This window comes from Psittacula echo, assembly GCF_963264785.1.
Source record: "Psittacula echo genome assembly, chromosome: 4".
Taxonomy (NCBI): Eukaryota; Metazoa; Chordata; class Aves; order Psittaciformes; family Psittacidae; genus Psittacula; species Psittacula echo.
In genome coordinates this window covers 28,706,884-28,732,974 of record NC_137738.1, presented here as the reverse complement: position 1 = coordinate 28,732,974, position 26,091 = coordinate 28,706,884, and the positions used below count along the sequence as shown (strand labels likewise).

The 26,091-nt window shown below is 38.6% G+C and overlaps 2 protein-coding genes across 2 annotated transcripts in view; both read right to left on the bottom strand.

Moving 5' to 3' along the window:
- Window positions 1–3,618: 3,618 nt before the first annotated feature.
- GNG4 (G protein subunit gamma 4) lies at window positions 3,619–10,771 on the bottom strand (the record flags this gene model as incomplete). Its single annotated transcript, XM_080616634.1, has 2 exons — window positions 10,667–10,771; window positions 3,619–3,747 (listed from the first exon to the last, which is right to left on the bottom strand). Exons 1-2 carry the CDS (start codon window positions 10,760–10,762, stop codon window positions 3,619–3,621), a joined length of 225 nt encoding a protein of 74 aa, XP_080472760.1. The 5' UTR covers window positions 10,763–10,771.
- Window positions 10,772–20,530: 9,759 nt separating this feature from the next.
- The window catches only part of LYST (lysosomal trafficking regulator), an 83,227-nt gene continuing 77,666 nt past the window's right edge, over window positions 20,531–26,091 (bottom strand). Inside the window, exons 50-53 of the mRNA XM_080615752.1 lie at window positions 25,802–25,899; window positions 24,029–24,185; window positions 23,751–23,822; window positions 20,531–22,484 (exon numbers count right to left, since the gene is read on the bottom strand). Coding sequence (XP_080471878.1) covers window positions 22,346–22,484; window positions 23,751–23,822; window positions 24,029–24,185; window positions 25,802–25,899 — 466 coding nt within the window. The 3' untranslated portion in view covers window positions 20,531–22,345. The remainder of the gene's footprint in view (window positions 22,485–23,750; window positions 23,823–24,028; window positions 24,186–25,801; window positions 25,900–26,091) is intronic.

Genomic DNA, 26,091 nt, shown 5'->3' with positions numbered 1-26,091 from the left:
TCCTGCTACTAATTTAATACATGGTTCAGGAAGCAAAGAAGAGGAATTTAGTACATAATAGAGAGAAGGGAAATAGTTTTTAATATGGAAATGATAACATTTAACATTCAAGGTAAACCAAGGAGATTAATCTGAGGAATGCAAAACAGCCAGCCCCACAAGTGCTACTGACACTTTAGCATTTACCATTAATCCATCACTGGGAAGTCTCATTTCATCAGAGCAGCAAGCAAGGGCATGTGAACAAAGTATTGGTAATAATATGCCAAAAACTCTTGGAATCCAACTTCTGTTCTGAAGTTCTCATTCTGTGAGATAACAGCCCCAATTTGCACTGCTAACAGGGAACATGTGTTATTTTCCAGGCCTGAAATACAAAGCGACAAACCCAATGGCATATGAAACGAAACAGAGAGAAAGGAGTATGATGCCAGGATGGTGAAAGGCCTAGTCTTGTTCTCACCGATGTTAGTGAGAATCAAACCAGACTGTCTGATGAAGATAAAACCTCACTGCTTCAGCCTACAGCAAACCTGTCAGACAAAGCCATTTCAGAGGGCACTAGTTTTTAAAATCATGCTATACTTCATGATATATGTAGTCCGTTTTAGAAAAATGTCCCAAGAATCCTCAGGTATCTTTGTGTAGAGATTGAGGGAAGATGTTTGAGCATGAAACTCAGCCATCAATAGCAGATTCATCTAAACCACCTCAAAGGTCAAAGCAGCAAAAAATACAATAATGACAGAGACATTTTATAGTTTGGAGGAATCAAAGGAGAAGACATTCATTTTAATGTTCTTTTGTGGATCAGGCTAGCATAAAAAAACCCAACTGATGCCATTCTCTTCAGAGAGTCAGGATTTTGATGGTGTTACTGAATAAAGCCACATGTTCAATGTGATGCAAAGCTGTTACAATTATTTTGAACAGTTGACCTTCCAGGAGTGCCCCCCCACCAGCAGTAGATCTTCATTCAAGGAACTGGTAGATAAGGCCTGGTGATAGAGTAGAGCAAGCCATCCTGTTTCCCACTAAGGAGCTAAGCTTCCATAGTTTAACCTCTCCAGGTACATTATAGACGCCTGCTAAAATAAATATGCAATTCATGCTATTCTATGTGTTTCCCTTTTTAGAATTAGAAACACAAAAACATCTTAACAGATACAAAATGTTTTACCTGATCAAAGCTGTGAACTGACGAAACAAAGCACAAACATGGGAACTGGCTATTAGAAACATCAGAAGTCCAACACATTCACAACTACTTGAAGAGCAATTTTGGAGAAAACCTGAAGTCCAAACCAATGACATTCCCGTCTTGTGAATAATAATACAGGAATTTTATAAATGCAGCTCTTGTAGCTAGCACTGCTCTGAACTACTGTGAAATGTTTCAATCTCAGGAGCTCAGTGCTAATGCTAATTGGAAACAGAAAGCAAGCTGTTTGCAGTACTGTAATAAGCTGTGGCAATTTTGTTATTTTAGATGGGAATGTTAATGATGAGCCACAAATGCAAGTTGTTACAAAGCCTTTGAGAATAAAGCTGTATGCCCTATATTCCCCTCCCATGCTGTTCCAGTTAAAACCATACATGCAGAAGGACAAATGGAAACGTTGCCATGGTGATCAGAGCCCTTACCAGATCACGTACAGTGTAGGAAGGATTCCCTGAAGAACCTTATTAAGCATTTTGTTGCTCCTTTTTAACAAATATTTTCAGAAAGTCATTTTTATTTCACTGTCAATAAAGCAGCTACTCAGTTAGCTAAAGCCTATTTCTCCAGCCCCCGCAAAAAAGCTGAACGTTAAGAAATATTCTCATTAAAAGTTAGGAATGAGAATCTTAAGCTGAAAACTTCAGAATAGGAACCAAGGCTAAACCAAGCCAGAACCTATCCAAGAGATTTGAATGTTTTTCAGAACACTGTGAAGCAGTCATGTGTCTACTTGACTACTGATGTCTTCAGCTGCCAAATCAAAACCCAAACCTCTAAATGAAAGACAACCCACAAGCCTATTGGTTAGAAGGAGTATTATTTTTCCCACAATACTACTACAAGAATTGACATGGAGGTTCCATGTTAGACACACATGGTGGATGAGCTGTCCAGCTGCAGAACCACAGTTCAAAGCCACCCATCTCGTGTAACAGGACTGGCAGCTGGGTGCAGCACATTATTCATGTTGGTTGGCAAAGAAAACAAAACCAGTACAGTGCAGAATTCTTGTATTTCCACTGCACAAAGCAGTACAACAATTACGGATGGAAACTGCTAAACATAAGCCGGAGCAGGTATGTGTACTTTGGGGTCAGTCAGACCAATGCACTTCTCCAATGAAATTGTCTACTGCCTTAGGTGTTAGGGCTGTCTCCACCAGCTTTTCTAAGGAGTGACATTTCCAGTACATTGACACACTGTACACATGAAGCACTGCAGTGACAGAACTCCCCTGATCAGACCAGAAACGAGCTTTCACTTTTCTCAAGGAGAATTAAAAAAAAAAAAAAAAAAAGTTTATAATGTAACAGTTGTTTCCATCAGATGCCCTGATTGGACTTCACTCTACTTATTGAAGAAGGCAGAACAATCATATTCCATACCCCATTCATTTCCTCTCACTGCACTTTAAACAAAGTCAAACCAAAAACACCCTCTCAGAATCTCCATAAATTACTCCCTGATAACTTATCTCATTACTAACCTGGGGCTACAAAGTATACAAACTTATGTGTCAATGGCAGTGGTCTCCCTGCACATTCTAGAACAACTTTAATTTAACATTACTGTCCATTCCCACAAAGCCTTGCTCTTGTGGGCAAAAGGATGTAGAGAGGTGCTTAGAAAATGTAATTCCCCTCCCTGTACCAATCAGAACAGATTTACCCCCTCCACTGAGAGCTGCAGAACAGATGACGTATTACAGTTCACTTCGCTTTCTAAAACAATTTAAACCTATATAATTCAAAATACAAGCAGCCAGGTTTTTCTACAGTTTTATTGATGGTGTGTAACTATACATCTTCATTTTGCTTGTAGTTACAATGTTCCTTTACTAAGATTGTTTCTGTACTCAAGTTTATTACAGTCTTCAGAAAACATTTATAAACACCACCTACTGTATAAGACTGACCATTCCAAACATCGTAAATCACTGGGATTTTTTCCTAAATAGTGCTACTTGAGGAAAGGTCATGCTACTCATTTTAGATAGAAATTTGTAAAGGCAAATGAATTAAATTCACCTTCCAAAGAAAATAAGAAGGTTAAAAATAGCTTCAAGAATTGGTATGACTCATTTAGGTCTCAGAAAAATCTATGACTGGCAAAGACATCTACAATTCGATACTGTACTCAATGCTTTCATTAAGACCAAAAGAATCTATATGAAGAACTGAAATTCAAGTTATCCATTGGTCTGAAAGCTAAGGATTACCTTGAATTTTTCAGATTTTTTTTATTTTAATTTTTTTTTAACCAGAAAATGCAGTACCCTCTAAAAATAGTGTAGTTATAGTCTAAGTATTGATATCTGAAGAAAAAAGTGCTAAAACTAAAAGCATGCAACACTGACACCAAATTTTAGCAGAAGACATTTTTAATTGAAAACCCACTCAGAGGATAGTACAAAAGAGTTTCTTCTCCCTGAAAGGATTTTCAGATGCAGGCACTGGAATAATAAGGGGATCTTCTCCAATATGAGCATCACAATATGCCAGTAAATCTGCTGCAGCCTTGGATACCTAATAGAAGAGAAGAGATAACTACTGTAAAAATTTTGAACCAATCCACATTGCATAAATATTCTTCATATAACATACAGTAACAGCGGCTATCATAAAATAGTAGATGAGTTTATCCTCCAAATTACAAGAGACCACAGCTCTGAATTTGCTCTTACTAGGCTTACTAATCCTTACGTATATTTTATATAACATGGTGACATTAGATGGTATCAATTTATATGCTTTGCATTCAGCTGTTCTCCCTCAGAAGGAAGGTCAGAAGCATACACTCATTGAAACATGTGTTAAACCATGACTGTGCTAATGGCCCATAAACAACAGGGATTCTCCTTCAAGCTATGTTTCTGTAGAGGTTGCCTGCTTCAGCTCTTATTCCTAGCCATTGGATGTAAGGTTTTCCATAAACAATCTCTCTACCCTTTGCTCCTCCAGATACAAACCAAAAGTTCTCTAAGCACACTACCATGGATTAAAAAGAAAGAGAAAATCAGAAGCCAAACTTGACCATCATGTGTCGTAGCTCTCATTTAAGCTAAATATTGCTCTTTCCAATGAAGTCAGACTAATGTCTTCTGTTTAGTAAGTTATTATAAGTACTATTTTAATCATAGCATTAAACTTGAGCATTACCTTAGTCTTTTTATACTTCTAACATCTCCAAATTCAGCAGGTTGGTTAATGCTTACTGAAAAGTCCTACAGAAATGTAACAGTGGGCTGGCATACAAGACAATTTGCACAAAATGAAAAATGAAATATTAAACCATTTCAGCTGTAGCTGAAATCTTGTAACCTTTGTAGCTTTGTGGCCTAATATTGGTGACATCAGGCCACTGTGACCCATTTTTTTCAAGAATTTAGAATATATATATGAAACATTTTTGCTCTGCTTAGTCAGTAAAATATTTACAACTCCCTGTATCTCTTTGCTTTAATTATTGTGTTTTCAAAATTATGAGAGTTGAGAAAATGAGATAGGAAGCCTTTACAAAGAATTCTACCCTCTGAGGACCGTGACAGCTTCTCCCAAGGTCAGTACATTCATACAGCTATAGTGAAAAGGAAAAACAAATCAAGTTTCTGGTATTTTTCTCGCAGGTGTGTTAGCTTTGGCTTCCCCACACCCTGCTTGCTTTGGCAAGTTCAGCCTGTAGTAGGCTTAAGATTAGACAAATCTTAAGTCAGGGGTGTTGGGTCAGTATTTGCATGTAATTTAAATTAACTTCTGGAACAAAATAAGTGACTTTTTATTTTTTAAATATCCACTGAAACATGCCTTTGTACAATGCTTAAACCCATAAAGTACCTATGGTTGGCATCCCAGTATAGACTATCCTCCTAGCAGAGGAAGCAAGGGTGTTTTGGTTACTTAAAATTAGTTTGTCTTTGAACTGGCCTGTAAGAAAAAAAGAGTTCAGGCTACATGTGAACAACATATTGCTGGGCCAGTGCAAAGCATAAGACTGAGCTGCTTTGCTCTGATGTGCAGAGGTATTCAGAAGGACCAGTGCTTCTCAGAAGAGAAGCAAGTCAGACAAAAGTGTGTGGAAAATTGTGGACTTCGAAGTACAGAGAAAGGATTGTAATTATTTTCAGACTACTGAAAGCTGCTTGATAAGCAGCGGCAAAAGAATGAGGCTTAAGGTGTGAGGGCGTTGTCTAAAATAGAGAGGTAGAACTGTAATGAACAAATAGAAAACTTACGAATCCTATCATAGTCCCAATTTTCATTGAAATTTACTTGTGAATTTTAAAGAAGCAGATTCTCCAAAGAAAGGCACAACACAGACTGACTATGAAATTCCTATCAAGCCCCCAAAAAATCAAAAGAGAGAAAATGTACTTTTCTTTGCTAATGATTTATGCTGTGCCTCAACAAAGTATCAACTAGCACAGAATGCATCCACCGAAGAGGAAGCTAGCATATTTCCAGGAGGAATGTACCACCACAACATTTTGGAGAAGTATTTCCAAGTAATGGCAATCTATTCATATTGCCGTAGTACATTCCTATTTTCTTTAGCATATATATCTTCACTTTTCTATTGTCCTGCAAGCACAGCTGCACATCCCAAATGAAGGCAGTTCTATGCTCTAATTAATTTATTAGCTGGTCCTGAACTCTTGCATTCAGAGCAAGTCGAGCTCAGAGCCGAGGGTGCCCACAAAAAAGTTCTGTGACATTTTCAGTGCTATGTCATAAAAAACACTGGTGACATAAAACCTAATGTAAAGCTAGTTTAATTCTCTGAGTCCCAGAGACAGGGGTCATTAAGATGCCCAGCACATTTCATCTTCAATTATCAAGCTAAGAAATAGTTATTTTATGCATTAAACCAAGAATTCTTTTAAGTAGACTGACCCCTATAAGAACAAAGAACCAACACTGGACTTCAACAGACCGACCTTCCCATAACTACCTTTTTTGTCCCACGTATGGGTAAGCAACGACAGCCTGAGCATATTGCTTTTATTTCGATGGAAGAGAAGTACAATTTCAATCATCATTCTTCAAAGAGATAAACCCAGCAGTATCGTTTTCTGTTTCTCTACAGATTACTGTGCTTTGACATCATATAACAATAAAAAGGATTTTCACTAGCAAAAGCACAGCATTATATTTTGTATCTAACTTGTCCTCTAATGCTGGTAGGATTGCCATGAAGCAGAGCAAGCAGCTTCTTCAATATGACAGTGTTTAAATCACAAATTAGTTTGCTTTGATAAATAGTATTACTAAATAGTACTATTTAGTAGAAAACAAACCTGCAACAAGGAACTGAAGAATGTGATCACATTTCAGCATATTGCTGCAAACTAAACCTGTACTAGGTCTTGTATTTTCATCCTTTAAGAAAAAATAAAAGGCTTTGGGAGGAGAAATCCTCCCAGTCGTATTATAGCAGTTATAAATGCAAATTATGGCCATTTCTTCATTAAAAGTGGAGTAGCTCGGGTTTGCACAATGGAATAATGACCACTCACTATGGAGAGTTAAGTTAGCTGACCACATTTCAGGAGCAATGAAAACACTGGTTCGGGTGGCTGTGAGCACAGTTAGCGAAGTCAGAACTGTGGCCAAAAAAACCCCTAAACAAAATGTTGCTTCCAGCAAGTTTCCTGCTCAGTGTTATTATTCCAAACAAGAGTGGCGGAAGACCTCTGCATTGAGCATCGCATTAGGGCTACAGCAGAGACGGCTGCGTTAGCGTATGTCAGCATGCAGAGGTTGCCTCACAGTAAACACGGTGGCTTGTTACTGTACAAAATAATGTGCTGATCATCCTATTTGTGTCATGGAGGAAGCTGCATGAAGGCCACTCTATCACAGCTTTTACTTGCCTTTAGGGTTATTTGTAGCTGAATGCTGCTGCACAGTTTCAGAATAGCTTTTATTATGAATTAAAATAAACACATGTATTTTGAATATTCCAATGAAGCTAGCACACTTATTATTTCAGCTCTCCTATGCAATACAGCTTGGTCTGCAGATTCAAAGTAATTTATACATATAGCAGAAGTGGCTGAATAAAAAAAATCAGACTCCAGTTTGATTGATGAATTCTAACAGAGTTAACATTTAATTTTTTTTAATCTGTTAAAGTACATAGGCAGAGGGGATGGAGTATATTGGTATCACACCGACCTCACATTTTACACTACTATTTTTATTCTGTGTAGTGAAAAATACATCTGGTTGTCAAATTGCCAAAAGAAAAAAACCACCCCACAACACAACACTCAAGCCTGATGCTTCAAAGAATTAGTCTCAGGAGGACCGTGAAATTTTACCATTATAGTTCAGAATAACAGAGGTGATAAAAACAGCTGAAGTTAGAACATAATCCTGTTAGGTGCACTAATAATTATAAGCTTCCACGACAGGGCAAAATGCTGCAATTACAATGTCATCTGTCTTGTCATGGATTGTGACTAATTACCATTCTTGCTACAACACCCACTCTGCTTATCCTTTACATCTAAAACAAAGAGATTCACACACAATTTACTGGCAATTCTACTGCTTATCTCCCAACACTATTCAGAATCAGTTAGGAGTATTTTCTACCTTCTTAAGAAAAAAGAAAATGGAATAATAACTGATACACCAAGATTCTTAAATGTCAGAGCACTCCTTCTTGCTTTTCTGCTTGCAAAGAGAAGATCAAATAGTGCTTTATTCTGGGGACAACTCTGATAAAGCACCAATATTATCCTTGCTTTCTCAACTTTACTACTAACATTATCCTACTAGTCATGAGGCCACTGTTTGATTTCATTTGGTATTTCCTAGCTTGGAATCTGCACCTCCTGCTTTCTAGTTACCTCTCCATTATAATTCTATCCATTCCTGCAGTGAAGTAAGGCAGGTTTAATTTACAGTCGTCCTCAGCTTCTTAGTTTCAAAAACTCACCACAGTAATACACCTTCCAGCTACCAATCAATACATCAGTAACTTCACTCTCCCCTTTTAAATTGTTTCTTTCACACCTCAACAGCAAGCTATCTTTGTGGAACCTCAAAACACTGCACTGCTTGCTGCTCTGACTTGTTATAGGACTTAATTTTTAAATCAGATGAAAAATCCAGAACACGGGTAATGAATGGGCAACTATCATCATACTCGTAACTACAAGATTTTAATTGAGCAGACCCAATTCTTGCTGGTTACAGCAGCTACTGTGCATGGAAAACAAAGTGCCTCTGTAGCAAAAAATTAAGCTGGAACTTCTGATTTCCCTAGTCGATAATACAGGTACCTTTTTAATGCTAACAATGTGGTCTTGTCTACTATGGGAATAACCACTTAGCTATAGCTACTTGCAAAACAGTGTTTAATTAAATTATTTGGAAAACACTGATCTTTTGTTAAATATCTAACAAGTTTAAGCAGATGCATGACACCAGAAAAAAAGGAATTAATGTTCATTTCTCTGACTTTACAGTTATGATCCAAGAACTCAAAATCTCCTGTTGAAACTACTGGAAAGTCTCCTGGTAAAATTTGGCTGTACTGAAACATACACTTAACTGTTTCAAGATCAAAAAGAAGAACAGATCTTGAGGGAAATCAACCCCTTGTTATAAACCCTCATATACTTGTTCAAAGAAATTCTAGGACACAAGACATAAACATTTTGCAAATTGTACTTTGTTTATGACAGCATAGGCACTCTCAGAATACTGAAACTCATCATATTTTCTTTAGTACCTTTTTGGACCCATGCTGTATTGAAAGGTGAACCAATGTTACTTTCAAAGTATCTGGTTTTCAGGTCTACCACACTTGCTAATTGTGTTCTTTTTAATTAAACTACCTGTAAGAATAAACTGTGTCTTTCTTACATATGCAATTAAGAACATTATATATGTAACTAATGAATATATATGTAACTAATAACTGCATAACTGAGCTAATGATGTGCTATGTGAAAGTTACTCCTGATTAGATAAAAGCAAGTTTAAGACAATCTACTAAGTATCATCAGTTTCAAATTCCAATAAACTGGGCCGTGTTTTTACAACCCCTTCCTCTGCCACTCACCCAAACCTATTCCTTCTTGTCAGTTGTGCAGCTGCATGTGACCTGAATCAGGGGACTAACCCCACCGAACATTGAAAAGGCAGACCTTCCCTTTTTGAAGGAAATAGAAATACCTGTCCCCGTGAACAGGCATCTATTACACGATCAATTTGTCCAGACACTATACAAGACAGAAACTACAGATCTGCAAATTCAATGGACTTACAAGACATTGCTAAAAACTGCAACAAAATGGAGCAACCGAAATGTCTATTTTCATATAAGCAAGATGACTGCTAGTGTGAACTGCACTAATATTTCTGAATTATAAATACAATATTTCTAATGAGTGAGCTTACGATCTGATACTATTTTAAAATAATAATTACATACTATTGCCTTCATGCTGACTGCATGCAGAATTTCAGCACACAGGATGGATGGACACGAGTTAAGATCACATGAAGAATTTAATGTCCAATATTTCTAAGCTGTCTCAATTTGTAACTTCAGTTGAAAACAGTTACAGTTTGCAACAACTCAGTTATCCGCAGAAAACCTGATTACTTATATGCATTCATTCTTCTATACTCTTTCCATCTCTAAACTCTTCTTACTTGTGAGGACTTTTCATCCAAATAATTATTCCCCATTTTCAGACAGTGCAAGCGCTCGCAAGAGATGAGTGTTGCTTTCTTAAAACTTTCCATGACATTATTAGGTTTTAGGTGCTTGATTTATTCACAAAACTTTAGGCTAGTAGAAGGCAGAATGACAGGCAAGAATAATTCACAGGCTTTTAGGGTTAAAAATGTTGAGAACCTCTGTTTAATAGTGCCTTTAGTTACAATATTTAATCCACATACATTTAGAGGCATGATAAAATCAAATCTTCACATACAACAGTGTGAAGAATCATAATTGAACATTGCAATCATACATATTTTTTTGTGCAATGACAGCTTTGCTGAATCAAACAAAGCAAAGCAATTCAGGTTGTCTCACCATTATTCAAAACTACTGCAATAGCTTAAAGAATTATTCCAGTTCTTAAAGAAGAACTGAGAAACCTGAAACACCTGCATTCAGCCATAGATGACACAAAGACAAGCACCTGTGCATTTGCCAGTTGATCTTAAATATTTCACAAAATATCATTTTTGACAGACATAAGAAGCAGTCATACAGAAGCAGACTAGAAGCCAGGCCCTGGAAATCACCTCGTGAGAAGCAAGCAATTAGTATGTAACTAATTCACAGTATTGAATATTGTTTTACAGTTCAACACAGATTTTTAATTTCAGTTGATTGAGTCTTTCTGCGATACTAAAGGGAAGCTGTACCACAAACTAGTGAGTAAATGCAAAATACCAACGATAAGTCTAAGTTTACCTTCATCCTATCCATGTATGCTTCCATTTTTAATTGCTCCACAGCTTTCCTGGCTTGAGATATGCTGGTTGTACTGTTTGACACTAGTTCCTTCATTTTGTTTTTCCTAGAAGAAACAAAGTTGAAGCAATTTAAAAATACAGGTAGCAAATACAGCAATCACCAAGAGGATAGTTATGTGAAATCTAACCAACCCTCACCTACTACGTTGATACTACCAGGCTGTAGGTTACAAATACAAACCAGACACCATTTATTTCTGTTCTCTTGTTCAATGGCACCTTATTGCATTATATATTTTCATCTTCCACTGCCTGTATTCAAACTGAATACTGCAAACAACAAACAGATTCAGATTGCACAGCCATTGTTTCAGTTGAGAAATGGTTGCCCTGGTTCAGATTGCCAACAGAGAGCAGCTGTTCACAAATAGACCTTGCAGCCATTATGCAGTTTGGCTCCATACCCCAGTTACACCTAGTAACATGAAAACTAGTTCAGAAACGTGCACAATGGAAATGAATGTCACACTGCTCTCACCAAGCATCAGAAAAAGAGAAATTTTAAGACAGAGAACAAGTCAAAATTCTGACTATAGACTTATGGAGTGTCGAAATGAATTAACAGATTAAAAAGAATGGTGTTTTCCAACTTTTTGCTTATACATCCCCAGTGAAGTCTAAAGATGACTGAACCCAGTACATTATACTAGATAGTATAGGAATGCATTATTTTTTAAGACATCTGCAGCTGCTGGGAAGCATTGCTGCTCTGTTGAGTAGCATTGCTACTCCCTGAGGGCTTGAGGGTAAATCAACTTATATATGCCCTAGGTGGTCTGCATGTTAGGAGACCTCCCGCTGACACTACTATGCAGGACTAGACCAGCATAAACAACAGTTACTGTTTTCAAGTCATTGGAAGTCGAGCTAAGCCCATGTGGAAAGAAAAGATAGATACAGGTGACCTAGAGAGGTCCTGGACCAGTTATACTACCTAGTGAGATATTGAGGTTTCAATCAGCCAAAACAATCGCCTATGGTCCTGTATATATGGTATGCCACAAATGCCACCTGAAGGAAGATTAGCATGGCACTGCGTGTTAGAAACCAATACAAAACTAGGCAATACAAAGGACACAGGGTGTGAGAAGCAGATGGGACGCAAGGGAAAGCACACAAAAGGAGGCATTTTGTATTGCTGCCAAAAGAGTTTTAGGCTTGGGTCTTTCAAAATGAGTACTTCCAGCTTATTTCTGGACAAGAAATGAACACCTAGAGCTACACAAGTTTCCCTTCCTGAACCTCAGCACCTTACCTGGTCCAGTCACTGGGTTTAAGATACAAACAGGAAATTAAGCAGGATACAGGAAATGCTTGTGTCAAAAAAAAAAGTATACACAATGTGTTAAGCATGTTAGAATCAACAGAAGTATGCAATCGAGAGCACAAAAGAATGGAGAAATAGCTTTTTAACTGCTTTGACTTCATAAAACACAGATGTTCAAACACAAGACAAAGACGGCTGTTTCTAAAAGTGGCAGCTTATGCTGTAAAATAGGACAGTAGAATACAAATACGATGGTGAGTCATGCTCCATTTGAAGAAGCAAAACAATCTTCTTCAGCACTTGTATAGGTCTAGACAAGGGAAATGCTACCTTAAAATGTATTAATTGTGCCAAATAAAACAAGAGCTTTAATATATGCAAAGACAAAGAACAGGTTTTCTGTACACATGTATCATTGAATGGAACACAAGTTTCCCCTTTGCATGCACTGTGACAAACTAAAATCATGTCGGAACATAGTGGCTTTTTTTTTTTTACTTTATCTTTGTTTACAATCTTTTAACTCATATTCCTCACAAGGCACAGGATTAAACACATGTGGAGGAACTGGCTTTGTATAAAATGCCATGTATGGCACAAAACCCCACAACCAAATAACAGCCTCCAAACAATTTTCAGATGTGTTTTGACTTGCAGTGGACAAGTGGAAAGGATATGAGATACACACAAGAACTGGAGGTTCTCAATTACAGCTCATCTCTGGACTTTTTATTTGACTCAACCCCTAGATTTAAGTCTCAACATACCCATAAAAATAAGAAAACCACATTTTATTTTTATTTACAAAATTATCTCCCGCAAATATGAATAATTCCAACTTTGTTACCATCTCCATGGCTAGACTACTAATGACCACAGAGCCAAAACGGCAAAACTCAATGAAGTCACAGATTTCTACATTTGCCATAGCCCAAGATCAGATGCAATTTAGAAATTTAATTTTGAATAATACTTTTAAATTAAACTGAATTAAGCAACTCAAACTCCATGAGAAGTCCAGAGAATTCCAACCTCCCAAGCTTTTCTGGCAACTCCTTCTCTCAAACCAAGAAGGTTATAAACATTAGAGCCAGACAATTTGAACTGTTGCTGGCTGCATCGAAGTTGGTGAAAACACTGCTTCTAGTACTTCCAGCTAGTTTTTAAGTATCTACTGAATAACAGATTGAGGTAAGACCATAATGCAATTTTGAAAAGACTATTAGACACAAAAATGCTTTAAAAAAAATCCAAACCCCGTTTTGAAAACAGTGCCACACAGTATGTCCTTACCTATCTTCTGAAATGGCAAATGGGGAAAAAGTTAAAAAAGAAAATATGTATCTTGTCTGGTAAACTATTTCATGATATCAGAAAACAATCAGAATAAGAGGCTTCGTAAAGAGAACTTCAAAAAAAACAGTCTGGCACTAGGTGTTTCAGCCAATGGAGAAAATTTCCACTTATCCCGAGTAAGAGGTTTGTTTATCCTCTGAAGCACAAACACTTACTCTGTTCCAAATCCTGCTCTTACCCTGGCCTTCACATGCACTTAAATATTTAACTAACATATTTCTGGAAGTGCTTAGCATCCATTTAAGTATCTAATGTCTTTTTTTCATACTGACAGTTCTGGTTCCAGAACTTTGTAAGATGGATTCCTCCTGTTTCACATTTCTCTTATGAGGCTACACATACGTCTGCCTTCTCTTACTCTCTGCAAATACAGTACGTATTGCACAGCATCACTTAAGACTCTATTAAATATGAAGTGATATTGACAATGAGAATTATACTCACTTTCAAAACAGGCTGTGATGAACTGGTCTTCTTTCAAGACAAAGCTTTGGCTGAGATCTGGTTCTGCTTTCCTTAGGGCCTATGATATTCTTTATTAACCTTAAGCCTAATATTCTTTAATGAAATAATATTGTTACTTAGAAATAAAGCTCTGAAAAGAAAAGAAGTTTTAATAACAAGAGTCTATTACGCTCTCCCTGAAAGACTGTCCCCTGGAATGTCAGAAAGCCTCCTCCTCCAAACACCCTCTCATGGGATCTCTGTTTCTTTGAAGCTGCAGCCTGAAAACTGGCTCTGACTCTCCCTCCTAAGACAGCTCTTTTTAAACAGTCAAGTGTTCTCAAGGTCTTTAGACCCTTGGGAAGACACAATTAGCTTTGTAGTTTATCTGGGGGGAAGGCTTCAAGATCATGGAATCATAGAAAAGTCTGGGTTGGAAGAAACCTTATAAGGTCATCTACTCCACCCCTTCCCACAGTAAGCAGGGACATCTTCAACTAGACCCGGTTGCTCAGAGCCCTGTCCAACCTGGCCTTGAACACTGCCAGGGATGGGGCAGCCACAGCTTCTCTGGGCAACCTGTGCCAGGGTCTCACCACCATCACAGTGAAGAGCTTCTTCCTAATGTCTAATCTAAATCTTCCCTCTTTTAGTTCAAAGCCATTCCCCCATGTCCTGTCACTACATAGCCTTGCAGAAGTTCCTCTCCAGATTTTTTGTAGGCCCCTTTTACGTACTGGAAGGCTGCTCTAAGGTCTCCTAAGGAGCCTTCTCTTCTCCAGGCTGAACAAGCCCAACTCTTTCAGCCTTTCCTCATAGGAGAGATGCTCCAGCCCCTGATCATCTTTGTGGCCCTTCTCTGGACCTACTCCAACCGGTTCGCATCCTTCTTATGTTGATGCCTCCAGAGCTAGACACAGTACTCTAGGTGGGGTCTCACAAGAGTGGAGTAGAAGGGAAGAATCACCCCCCTCAACCTGCTGGTCATGCTCCTTTTATGCTCAGAAGGAGTAACTTCTCCCCATCTTTTAAATTACCTAAAAAGCCTTGAACCAGAAATCACACAGCTGGGTTTGCTAATATTCATTCCTGGTTGTTTTTCCAGCAGCCCCCTATTAAGTTAGATCAATACAGACATACACAGGTCTCGATAATCACCGTAGTTACAGTAACTATGTTAGCAATCAGACTACGTGCAATCTACACATTACTGATGTATGCCAGTGGAGCTAGATTGTATAGGAGTTCATTTGTCCAGTGTATTTCTATGCGGTGTACTAAGCACATTAATTTAGTCTCTGTGATTCTTTTCTTTAAGGGGAATGCTGATCACATTAACAAAGAAAAGTGACAGCAGCTACATGGCCTTTTTCAGCCAAGTAGTTTCTGCTGACTGGCACACCATTCTAGCCAGCGTTTCCTGAAGCATCCCTCCTGAAAGCTGCGCAGCGACAGCCTTCCAGCCACCTAAATTTTCTGGGGTTTGGGGTTTTTTAACTCATACAAACTTCATCATTTTTCTGAGTGCAGTTCACTCATTTGTGCCAAAGATCTTAATCTCCAGGGCTCATAAAAAGGCTCATGAGGAGCAACTTTTCTTTATTTGTTTTTAGAACAGGTTAGATGGTATCCAACAGCACTTTGAAGGCAAATTTATCTTATAAGCCAGGAAGTTGCACAGTATTTGCAAGTAAAGCTTGATTTTACATAGAGGTAAGGAGTGCAACCTACATTTACCAAACTTCATAAATAGTTGTTAGCAAAATGCAGAAAAAGTCTGAAAACTTGAGTAACACAGAAGCAAAATATAATTTTCAAGCTTTTCAATACAGATTTCTACAAGCAACAGGGATGAAAAGCTGCACTGCAATTTTCCCCCCTCCACTTCAAGGTCAACCTTAAAACACCATACCAAAAAAGTGACCTGTAGAATTCAATCTAAAAAGACCTGATCCCAATTGATTTTGTTTGCTTTCAGCAATCTAAAGTAATGGCCCTGAAATTAATAGACTAGAGAACCTGGAGCTCACAACTCTGAAGAACACCTTCCACACAAGCTCTGCGTTTCTTGGACCATGCAGCACAATAGAAGAGTTAACACAATCACCCAACTAAGTCCCAGGGACTTATTGGGAGTCATCCCTGAATAATAACCTACAAATCACATTCTAAATTGTGGGAAGATCCTCGCATTTCATTATCCACTTGCAAACACTAAGAATATAGACAGCAGAACGTAACAGATGTTTGATGTTGAACTGGCATATCAAGGGGGGAAAAAAGAAAAAGAGATATTTAAAAAATAAAATAAGTTAAAAAAAAGAGGGGTAAAACAGGGTGGGAAGAGAGGGGGAAGAAAAGGGGGAGAAGGGGGGAAAAAAAGAGGGGAAAAAAAAGGAGAGAGATAAGGAAAGAGAGTTCTACATTTGCTATTTAGGTAAGAGAAACTTAATAAATACCCCTGCATTAAGACCGGTAGCTATCTGTGCTAGCATCACTGTCCACATGACACAGGTCATTTCCCCTTCATCAGCAAGGCACGAAACGGATAGGAAGCACTGCCCCTGCTATCTCAGTTCTTACTTCAAGATTTACTGCACCTGAGGTAGCTCTGTAAACACAGAGGGAGCCTAAGGAACCCTTTTGTTTTCTCTATCCCATGGTTACATGAAGAATTAATAGAGAATTACTACAATTTGATACTTCATCCACTAAGGACAAGCTTAGTAGTACAAGCAGAAATGATTAAAGGACAGACTATTTGTATTGATCATCATAAGAATATAATTTTCATTCCATAAATATGGTGACTTCAAAAATAACTGATCAAATAACTGCAAACTGCCCAACTTCAGATCAATTTTCACCTAACACAGGTACAACCCAGTCCAACTGTCAAGTTCCAAAAAGTCTTGCCACTATGCCCAAATCTTTTACCCAAAAATACTATCTTGTTTTTCAACATTTAAAAATCTAAGGAAACAATGGCTGAACCAATATGACATTTCACAAGGACAATTCTTTTTATGCAATATATTTATCATCAGCATACAGGTTATGTGCATGTACAGTCCAGCAATCCACGATAGACACAGAAAAGTGATTCCTACCTTCTATTTTACCTCTTCAGCTAACTTTAAAAGATAGCTATGATCTTGAAAAGAAATATACGGGAAAGTTTGATTATTCCACTTAAATCCTGGTTCAAATGTATTTGTAGTGAATTGTGACACGTAAAGCAAAGAAAGCGCCCCTGAGAAGCTTGACACTCTATTACCTGCAGGACAGAGCCGCTTTTCGAGTCGCTATTCCGAGTTTGATGTCACCCGTTCGCCGTGCAGCCGCTCACACCCCGCACACGAAAGGGGTTTATTCCCTTGCCGTGCGAAGCCGCCAGCAGCGGAGCAGCCGCTCTCTGGCGCCGTCGCACCAGACAGCCGGAGGGAGAGGAGCAAACCCCACTCAGCGCCCGCGGGAAGGCGTAGGGGGTTGAAGCGGGCTGTCTGAACACGGACGATCTCTCCCAACCCCGAAGACGACAACAACGAAACCCAAAGCCCTGAGCTGACTTAAGCGGGCAGCCGGAGCGGCGTTGTTTACCGGCAGCCGACGGGACCGGCCGAGCTGGGCGGAGGCAGCCGCGGGTTTTCCAGCACACCAGAGCCGTCGCAGCGACGAAGAAACGCCCGCACGGAAGCGCCGCCACCCGCCCGCCGGGGCCGCCCCGACCCGCCCTACGCGCTCCCGCCGCCCGTTCAACCGCCCTTCTCCCGCCTCCCGCTCAGCGGCGGGGTGTCGCCGGGCACTCACGGCTCGCGGGCGACAGCAGGCGGGGGTGGCGGTTGCGGGCTGCTCGGCTCGGCGCCCAGCGGCACATGGCCCGGCCGGCGTTGACGGGTGGGGCGGGCGCGACCAACGGCTGCCACAGCCGTTGTGAGCCCCTCCCCGCGCGGCGGACGCGGCCGTTGCCAGCGCAGGGCGCGAAACAGACCCTGGCCGTGAGGTAAACTTGAGGCGCGGCCCGGCTCCGCACGCCGCGCCCTCCGCCGTCCTGGGCAGTGGCACGTACTTCCCTCCGTCCAGCCAGTAGCTCACTAGGGATCGGTCATGCACCTATTTCTGCAGTGTCAAACCCTGTACGACATGGGTTTGAGTAAGAGCCCACAGTACCTACCCTTTCCTTGCACTGAACAATGCAAAGATGAAGTAAAAAATCCCAAAAGCCCACTGCAAAAAGAAGCCACTGTGGAAAAGGGACCACTCGGACCTACCTTGTGAAGGCAAGTATGCCAGAATAAAATAATTCAGCTTTATAGTTCATTTTTATATACTTCTCCATTACAAATTTGAAAGTCAAGGATAAAGGTCAGCAGCAGTTAATGCGCCAGTTAAGGTTTTTAACTGAAAAAACTGCCTGCCCCGATGGTTAACACATTGGCAGGAGTACCATCACCACCACAACCTCATCTGTTTTCTTCCTCAATAACGTGGCTGTTCCCTCTGGAAAGGCATACATTTATCATCCTGCTATCAGCACTTTTTCACACTCCATCTTAACAGAGCAGAAGCATTTCCAAGTGACACTTCATTTCTATACAAAAGAAGGAAGAGTCCTGCTTTTTAAAGGTGCATTGGAGTATGGGCAGCCTCTTCAAAGAGTGAGCCAAGAGTGTCATGGCTTGAGAGCAGGAAAAAGGTATTACTGAATATAAATAGGTGACTTCATAAGTTTACCCTAACCAGACATCCAGAAACTGGTCAAAAATTGCTACATTTAAGTACATCCTCATTCCACAAAGATTCTATCTACCAGATAAATTATTTACATGGTATTAGACAAAGAATGCATACCAATTTCTAACAATTTTATTCTAGAAGCCAAAATACAAGGGTGGAAAGGGGTCATTTTAAAAATGTATTCTCATCATGTATTATATAAACATGCTTCTTTTTTAATCTGCAACCTTGTATGTTTTACTACAGCCAGTAGTCTCCTGCTGAACTTGGGCTATAGGCTCTGAAGGCAGTATCTGTAACAGCTAGCATGAATTTTGGTTCCTGAATCTACATGACCTACACCCAATAAGCTTATATGAGCTTTATTAAAGTGCATTTTAAAACTCCAGATTCTCTATTGTGTTCCTGGGAAGAGCAGCTCTTTATCCTCTTTCAAAAGTGACCCAACCCAAATTGTGAAATACCAAAACACAGCCTATTACAGAAACCCAGATGCAAAATCAGTGGCTGTGACCCAACTCCAGAGCAGTAGTGGCAAGTAAATCTCTACACAGAGGTCATTTGGCAGTAGCTTGCAACTTGAAACAGTAGCAAAGAAAACAGCACTGTCTGTAGCTCTGGAAGTTTAAAGGATGTTCCAGGGGGTATTTTTCAAGGCAAGCAGAGCTGTTAAATAGTTTTTAAATTTTATTATTTTTATGCTAAAGCAGCATATACAAGAAAAAAATTAAAAAAAAAAAAAAAAAAAAAAAAAAAACCAACACAAAACCATGAAGAAAACTAAGAAGGTAAAATTAAAAGTACTGAAGTTTGTTGGCAGCAAACCAGGTGATACTGCTCCCTACTGCTCTCTACACAAGTTCTTTTCATGGAATGAATAGTGAAGCTTGCAGTCATAGTAAATCAAAAAATCCTGGAATCAGGGAGGTTCTTGCTCAGTATGAAGGAAGTTTCTCCAAAGAGAATATCCTCAAAATTGATGTTTTAGAGTAAATGCTGAAAAGTGTTTTTAGAAACCATTTTTTCCTGCAGAAAATTGTCGTGTTTATTGCAGTTCACAGATAACCGTTCTCTACCAATTTTCTTGTTTCTCCTATTCATTGTCAGGCATTTGTCTACACAGTGGATCTGTACACCAGACATGAGGGTTCCCTTTTTCAGTAAGAGACTCCCTTCTTCTGCCCTTCTGCCCTATCATGAATGATCATCTGGCTACTGCCACCCCTTCCCTTTCTCACATTTATCTTTCCACAATCAGAACACAATGATCTGGGTTTACTAGAGTCCTGCAAGTGGTGTCAGATAGACAGGCCCTTCCACATAAATCTCTCCCAAACCCCAGCTTCCAACAGGGAGAGCCTTGCATCCTCTATGAGATGGCCCCCAGAGATCCCTAATCTCTACCCAGCACCTTTTTCTTCCCTCTCTCAGAGAATCCACAGAAGAGTTGCTTTTCTGCCTTTTCTTATCTCAGTCAGGTTTTCAGGGAGGAGGCAGCTGCGGGGTAGGGGAATATGTGCTTTGAGCACCATGTCTTCACCTGAACTGTAGTAACAAATCCTATGGAAAGAAAGGACACATACAGGCATGTGCAAAGTGACATGCCTAGGGCTTCCGACTTGCAGTCTTACACCCCTCCCATCTAGTCTGACAGCCACATGATGCAGTCCATGAACAGAACTTTCCCACTTCATGATTTTTAAAATATGCAAGACATGAGAACCAGCAGAAATTGATCTGGAGCAAGGTGTGCAAGGTCCCTAAAATAGAAGAGGTGAAACTAAGCCAAAACTATGTTTATAATATCAAACAATTTGGTACAAAGATCTGTTTATTACCCAACAACGTGACAGTATATGTACAAAGACAGTATATATACAAAGACAGTGTGGAATGTGACATTTACAGGAAATTTCAGTACACATCATGCACAGATACTATTGCAATGTTATTTGAATAGTTCCAGAATGTTAAGCTGAATAAATATTCCTTGCTTCAAAAAAAAACATTTTTACTTTTACATAAAAATATATAATATTGCACTCTTTACAAGGCCAACAATTTTGCATATTGATTTGTAACAAGTGGAAGTCTACTTTATAAAAATAAGCCTTTGTGAGCAACACCCCAAATCAGGGAGCACAAAAAGACCCCCAAACCACAATATTTGTGTGGATTTTTTTTCTCTTAGATAAAGCACATCACTTCAACATGAGCTAGGAAGCTTTTCCATCTGTATTTGGACCTTACATTAACATTCAGTCAGCGAAAAATATAACTAAATCCAACCCGTACAATGCTGCTACAATATACACAGTTTAAAATTCAATTCATACAGTATGTAGCCACTTGCTTAATTGAACAAAAAACCAGCTAATGTGCCATGGACCATGAGAATATTTCTTAAGTTTTTCTAGTTTGAAAAGTTCCTCAATGAGGAAGTTACAAGAATTTCTGAAGACTGTTTGGAATTTTCAAAAGTGGAAAGATTCCCTCTATGTTGTCTTCCTCACAATTTGACAATTTCATATTCAATGTTGTGAAGGCAGATAAACCCTCACATAAGAAAACATAGCAGTTCATCTGTATGGCAAGCACAGAACGTGCCAATGATTAAAAAGTAAAGCAATTTAAAAGAAAAATTACATCAGACTTGCAGAGCATTCTTATTTTACCATTCACATAACCAGTAGGCACCCATTCACGATGTCAGGCTTAGAGATCTTCAAATCCATGAAGTGAAATGCTAATTTTTGATCTGGCCTAAGAACTCAAATGTTAAGCCTTTATGGAGGCTTATTTTTGTCCTCTTCAAAAAAATAGCACCTAGGAATAACTAACATATTTGCACAGTGTATCTGTGTAAATTCTTCCAAATCATCTGATGCCTATGAACATTGATTATTCAAGCAGTTAGATTCAAACATTTTACAGTGTATTGAACTTCAATGACACTAGAACAGGAGCACATCTGTGCCTTAACACCTTTTTTAGAGCTCTGCAAGATAAGCTGTGGGTGTATATAACATATATTCTGCCACAGAATTGCAAAAGCTAAATGTTGCAAAGTTTGGGAGTTAACACCACATTAAAAAAAAACCCAAGCAAAACCAAAACATGATCTAATTACTTCGTGATGCCATGAGGTGTCTACCCATCACTAAAGACAAATTTTAATTTTGCCTGTTTCTGCGGACTATTATGCTAACAGAGAAATGACAAGAATTACAAATATAAAGATAACAGAAATTCAACTTTTAGCATTACTATACCATAAGATGGTGCAAAAAGCACCTACTGAGTTCTTTGCTTCTCAAAAAAGCAATTTTAAGTGGCCTTGGATTTTTTAAGTTTTGGGTTGCTTATCCCAGAGCTAAGTATACCACGCTCAACAAACCAGATATACATATGCTGACACTTTAATAGATATTTACAGAACTTAATGCTGCTGATATTTTACAACAGAAAAGGGGGAATAAGCATTATCAATTTTTTTTTTAATACTTCTGTCTCAGAAGTGATTTAAAAAATACTGTTATGTTTTATATTGCAGCATTTGACTTGTATGTTAGAGCATTTACGAGTTACTTTGCTGGTATTGCAGTATATGACCAGAGCTTCCTGGTGACCTGGATATGCTTCAAGTTTGTGCATGCACATACATAATTATACAACCACCTTAGACTGCTCTTTTTCAAAGATGTGTTCAGTCATTCTAGAGACAAACTACTTCAAAATCCAGTTAAATAAGAAATTCTTTAATCTATTTTGGATTTAAAGTGCATCAGAGACAAGTTAGCAGCAAAATTGTCATCACCCAGCTGCGTAGCTGCTAAGGAATGAATAGAACATGGGTAGCTTCAAACGCTGCTGGTCCTTGCGACACCAAGCTATAACGTTTCCATCACTATTAGCTGTGAACAAGTGATGACCATCACAGGAAAATGTCAGGCTGTAAAACAAGAAGACAATCTATTTTTATATTATATTTGGCTATTTAAAAAGCTGGAAGATATAAAAAGCCCATAAGAGTATAGCCAACAAAGATTAGCTCTCAAGGGAGACCCAGTGAGTACATTTGCATAGTAATACATTTGTTTATACCCACTTACTCATTTTTATAACCAAAAGGCTGAACTACAGCTTTGTCCAACAGTTCAATGTGCAGTTCAGTACTTATTTTGTTGCACTGTCACAGAAAAGGGTAGGATCAGCAGCAGAATCCTACTCTTTGCCTGGGCTGCCCCTTCTACTTCTGAAAGGAAGGCTTTTCAGCAGCAGAATTCTGTGCCCTCTGAACCTGCTTGCTGACAAAGGCAGAAACTAAATCCATTGTATTTCATGGTACAGCACAGGACTTTTGTTCAGCCAGGCATTTCTTGAGCTATAGCAGTAGTAAAGCCCTTCAGTCATGCTATGGGTAGTGTTAGAGAGTATGAAGGTCAGCGTCCATTTTCTGTCTCATTTAAACAGGAAACTTTAAATTAGTAAATAGCCACTAAGTCCTTATCAACAAGCTTTGTGAAATATGCTTCTTTAAAGGGGGTAACAAAGACAGTAACTGCTATCAGTCAATGTTTTTCATTTCTAAAAACCATTGATTAGTGGTTTGGGTTTTAAATGATACTACAGCAATGGTCAAAACATTTTTTCAGAGTGATTTGTTACTATGCTAACATTAAGATGATAAAATTTTGGTGTAACTGTAAGACCTCTGTGCAGACTCCTGTACCATTGGGGACAAAGACTCAATCTTCTGTGCTCAGAAAACTCTTTGGAATGAGAATAATTCTGCTTACATGAATCATCAAGGGGACTTAAAAAAAATTGCAATTGTGGTGTTTTACCTTATTTCTGGGAGAGACAAAACCTCTCATCTTTTGGAGTCTGACAGTTATCTCATGATTTTTACAGATTCTAGGGAAAAAATATTAACCTTAAGAAGAGTAGCTATTGTTCAGTTCTCAAGGGAATCCTGCTTATTTCTATCTGTCATTAGCAGAACCTAGTTATTACTGCCATTACAAATACACTTGTGTTTATTTTGCTTTCATGGATAATTAGCAGGATTGCATTGCTCTTTTTAGATATGGGTGTTTACCTCCTGTTCTTGTATCAAATCCATGTTCAACACTCAAGGATATTTTGCTGTGGTTCTGTTTGCTGTTTTTTTTCTAAAGAGAAAAATCCATTTATTGTATACTTAAGATCTTTTTACCTTACAATAGGTTTGGCTGACTTCGAAAATGTTATTTCTCGTACTGGCTTCAAGTCCCATGTACTCCATAGTCTGAAAGAAAGTAATTTTTCTCCACATTTAATTTTACAAACATTTCGGTGATAAACAGTCTATTTAGCAACTACTAAGATCGGAACCTGAACAACAGCTCATCCACCTTCTTTAAAGTCAAATATCAGCATGATCTTTGGCCACATGCTCTCAAACTGTGAGCCTCAGTTACAAGGCATTTTAACAAAAATGTTTTAAAAGCTTACCTTACAACTCCATTTTCAAGCCCCCCTGCAATCACGTTGACAGACACTCCTTCAGGCTGGTTAGAGAAAGCAACAGAGCAAATACTTTCCCTGCAATGTACGTGTCCCACGAGATCACCATTAACAGTCCAAAGTCTCAAATCACTACCCCCTCCAACTGCAACAGAACATAGCATAGAAGCATTAAAATCAAATCTAGACCACAGCTAGGTCTATGCAACAGAATCTTTAAGTGTTAAAGAATTAAACTTCTTGAAATATCACAAGGTTTAAATGACTTGGAGTGATGTGTTATGCAGTGAACAATTACCTCTTCTTTCCTTTTGTGACAGGGAACATGCAAACCACCAAGCCATTGCAGTGATTTAGAAGATATCACTTCATGTTTATGGAACATTGTACTTACAAAATGCTATATGAATTTAATGACCAATTTTCATGTACTAACAAAAAAGCACTAAGAGCTTCCCTGGAATTCATACTATCTACTCTAAACAGCTAGTTCTTGTACCCTGGCTTGCATTTTAAGTAAAATGCTTAGAAGTAGCAAGCACAGTCATCTTACCTGGTTATTTGGGATTATTTGATTCTTTTAAAGAACTAACAACCCAGCTACTGCTCTGTCTTAAAAAGGATTGAAACTGATATCCCTCACCAATTAAAGAATACAATATTTTCCAGAAAAATAAAAAAAAAAAAACAAAACCCAAAACCCAAACCCAACCAGAAAAAAAACCAAACAAACCAAAACACGAAACCCAAATCCAACCTGATTTGTGAGCTATAGAAATGAAGCTGAAAGTCTCCATGGCAGTTTAAAACTTAAATAAATACTAGGTTTCTGAAGCTACCAAATAATTTCCCCTTGTCCTTTAATACCACAGACTTGTACTACTTTGCTTCTTCCCCTGATTTGGAACAGTTTTAGTTTCAGTTCAGCCTATGGAGGACTACAGTAAGAAAAGATGGCTAAAAGATATTGTACTACGCAAGGCCCTTCTTACTCAAGGCAAAAGAGAAAGAAGATTGCCCCAGATGAAATGAGAATTGGGTCGATAACCACCTTCTAACGATATGGATGAACAAAATTAAGCTCTCTTCCTTCTTATTCTGTACCTCCTTGGATCAATGGAACAATATTCTGGCATTTAAATGGAGCCTATTCCCCACCCAGTCTCAAGATAAACACAATACACACTGGTATCCTTATAGACAGTAAAATGGTGTGAGGACTTGGACTTGGCCCTGCTTTACGGATACTCAGTCTTGTAGCACACAGTCAATCTTCAAGTCAATGAGCACACAATTTACAAGATACTCAGAACCCCACTGCTCAAACAGGTCATAATGACCTCATTGAGATACAGTACTCTGTGGAACAGTACAAAAACCTGGTTTAAAATAAGATGGGGGAGGATCTATGCTTGCTTCTAGGGATACGGAAGCATTTAAAGTGATATAAGAACAATTATTAGAGTGAATAACAACATTTCAGCCAACTTTGCAGAATTTAGGTCTCCCGGGAATCCACTGAAATTTTAAGTCTTTTATAAAGAGATCAAGCTGTTAGCTTTTATATCCCTGTATTTCCTCCAGCACCTGCCTGATAATTTCTGGATAAATTTATTATGTTACTATGTAAAAAAAGAGTGCTCCTATTTGACCAAATGCATCCTCAGATGATTAATACACACTCAGTAACTAACTTAATAGCAAGACTCATGATATATTTGGCCCGCAAGACAGAACAGTTTTCTCCACTGAAAAATATACCTGAATCACAAACGGTTGCAATATCACCAGTTGTTTCACTAGCTGAAACTGCAGTCACAGGACTCTTGTGTCCAGCCAGACTCTGGACATAGCACAGCCTGAAGAAAATAAAGAAAACAAGCTTGAAATTCAGACTCAAACACAGAAAAGATTCTTTAAGGAAAATATTTAAGAGTTATATTAATTTCAATCAGCATTTTGCATGATGATGGTATTTTTCATATTCATTATAGAATTCCAGCATTGTCCATGGGAAAAAAAAAACCAACAAACCAGTAAGTATTTGACTT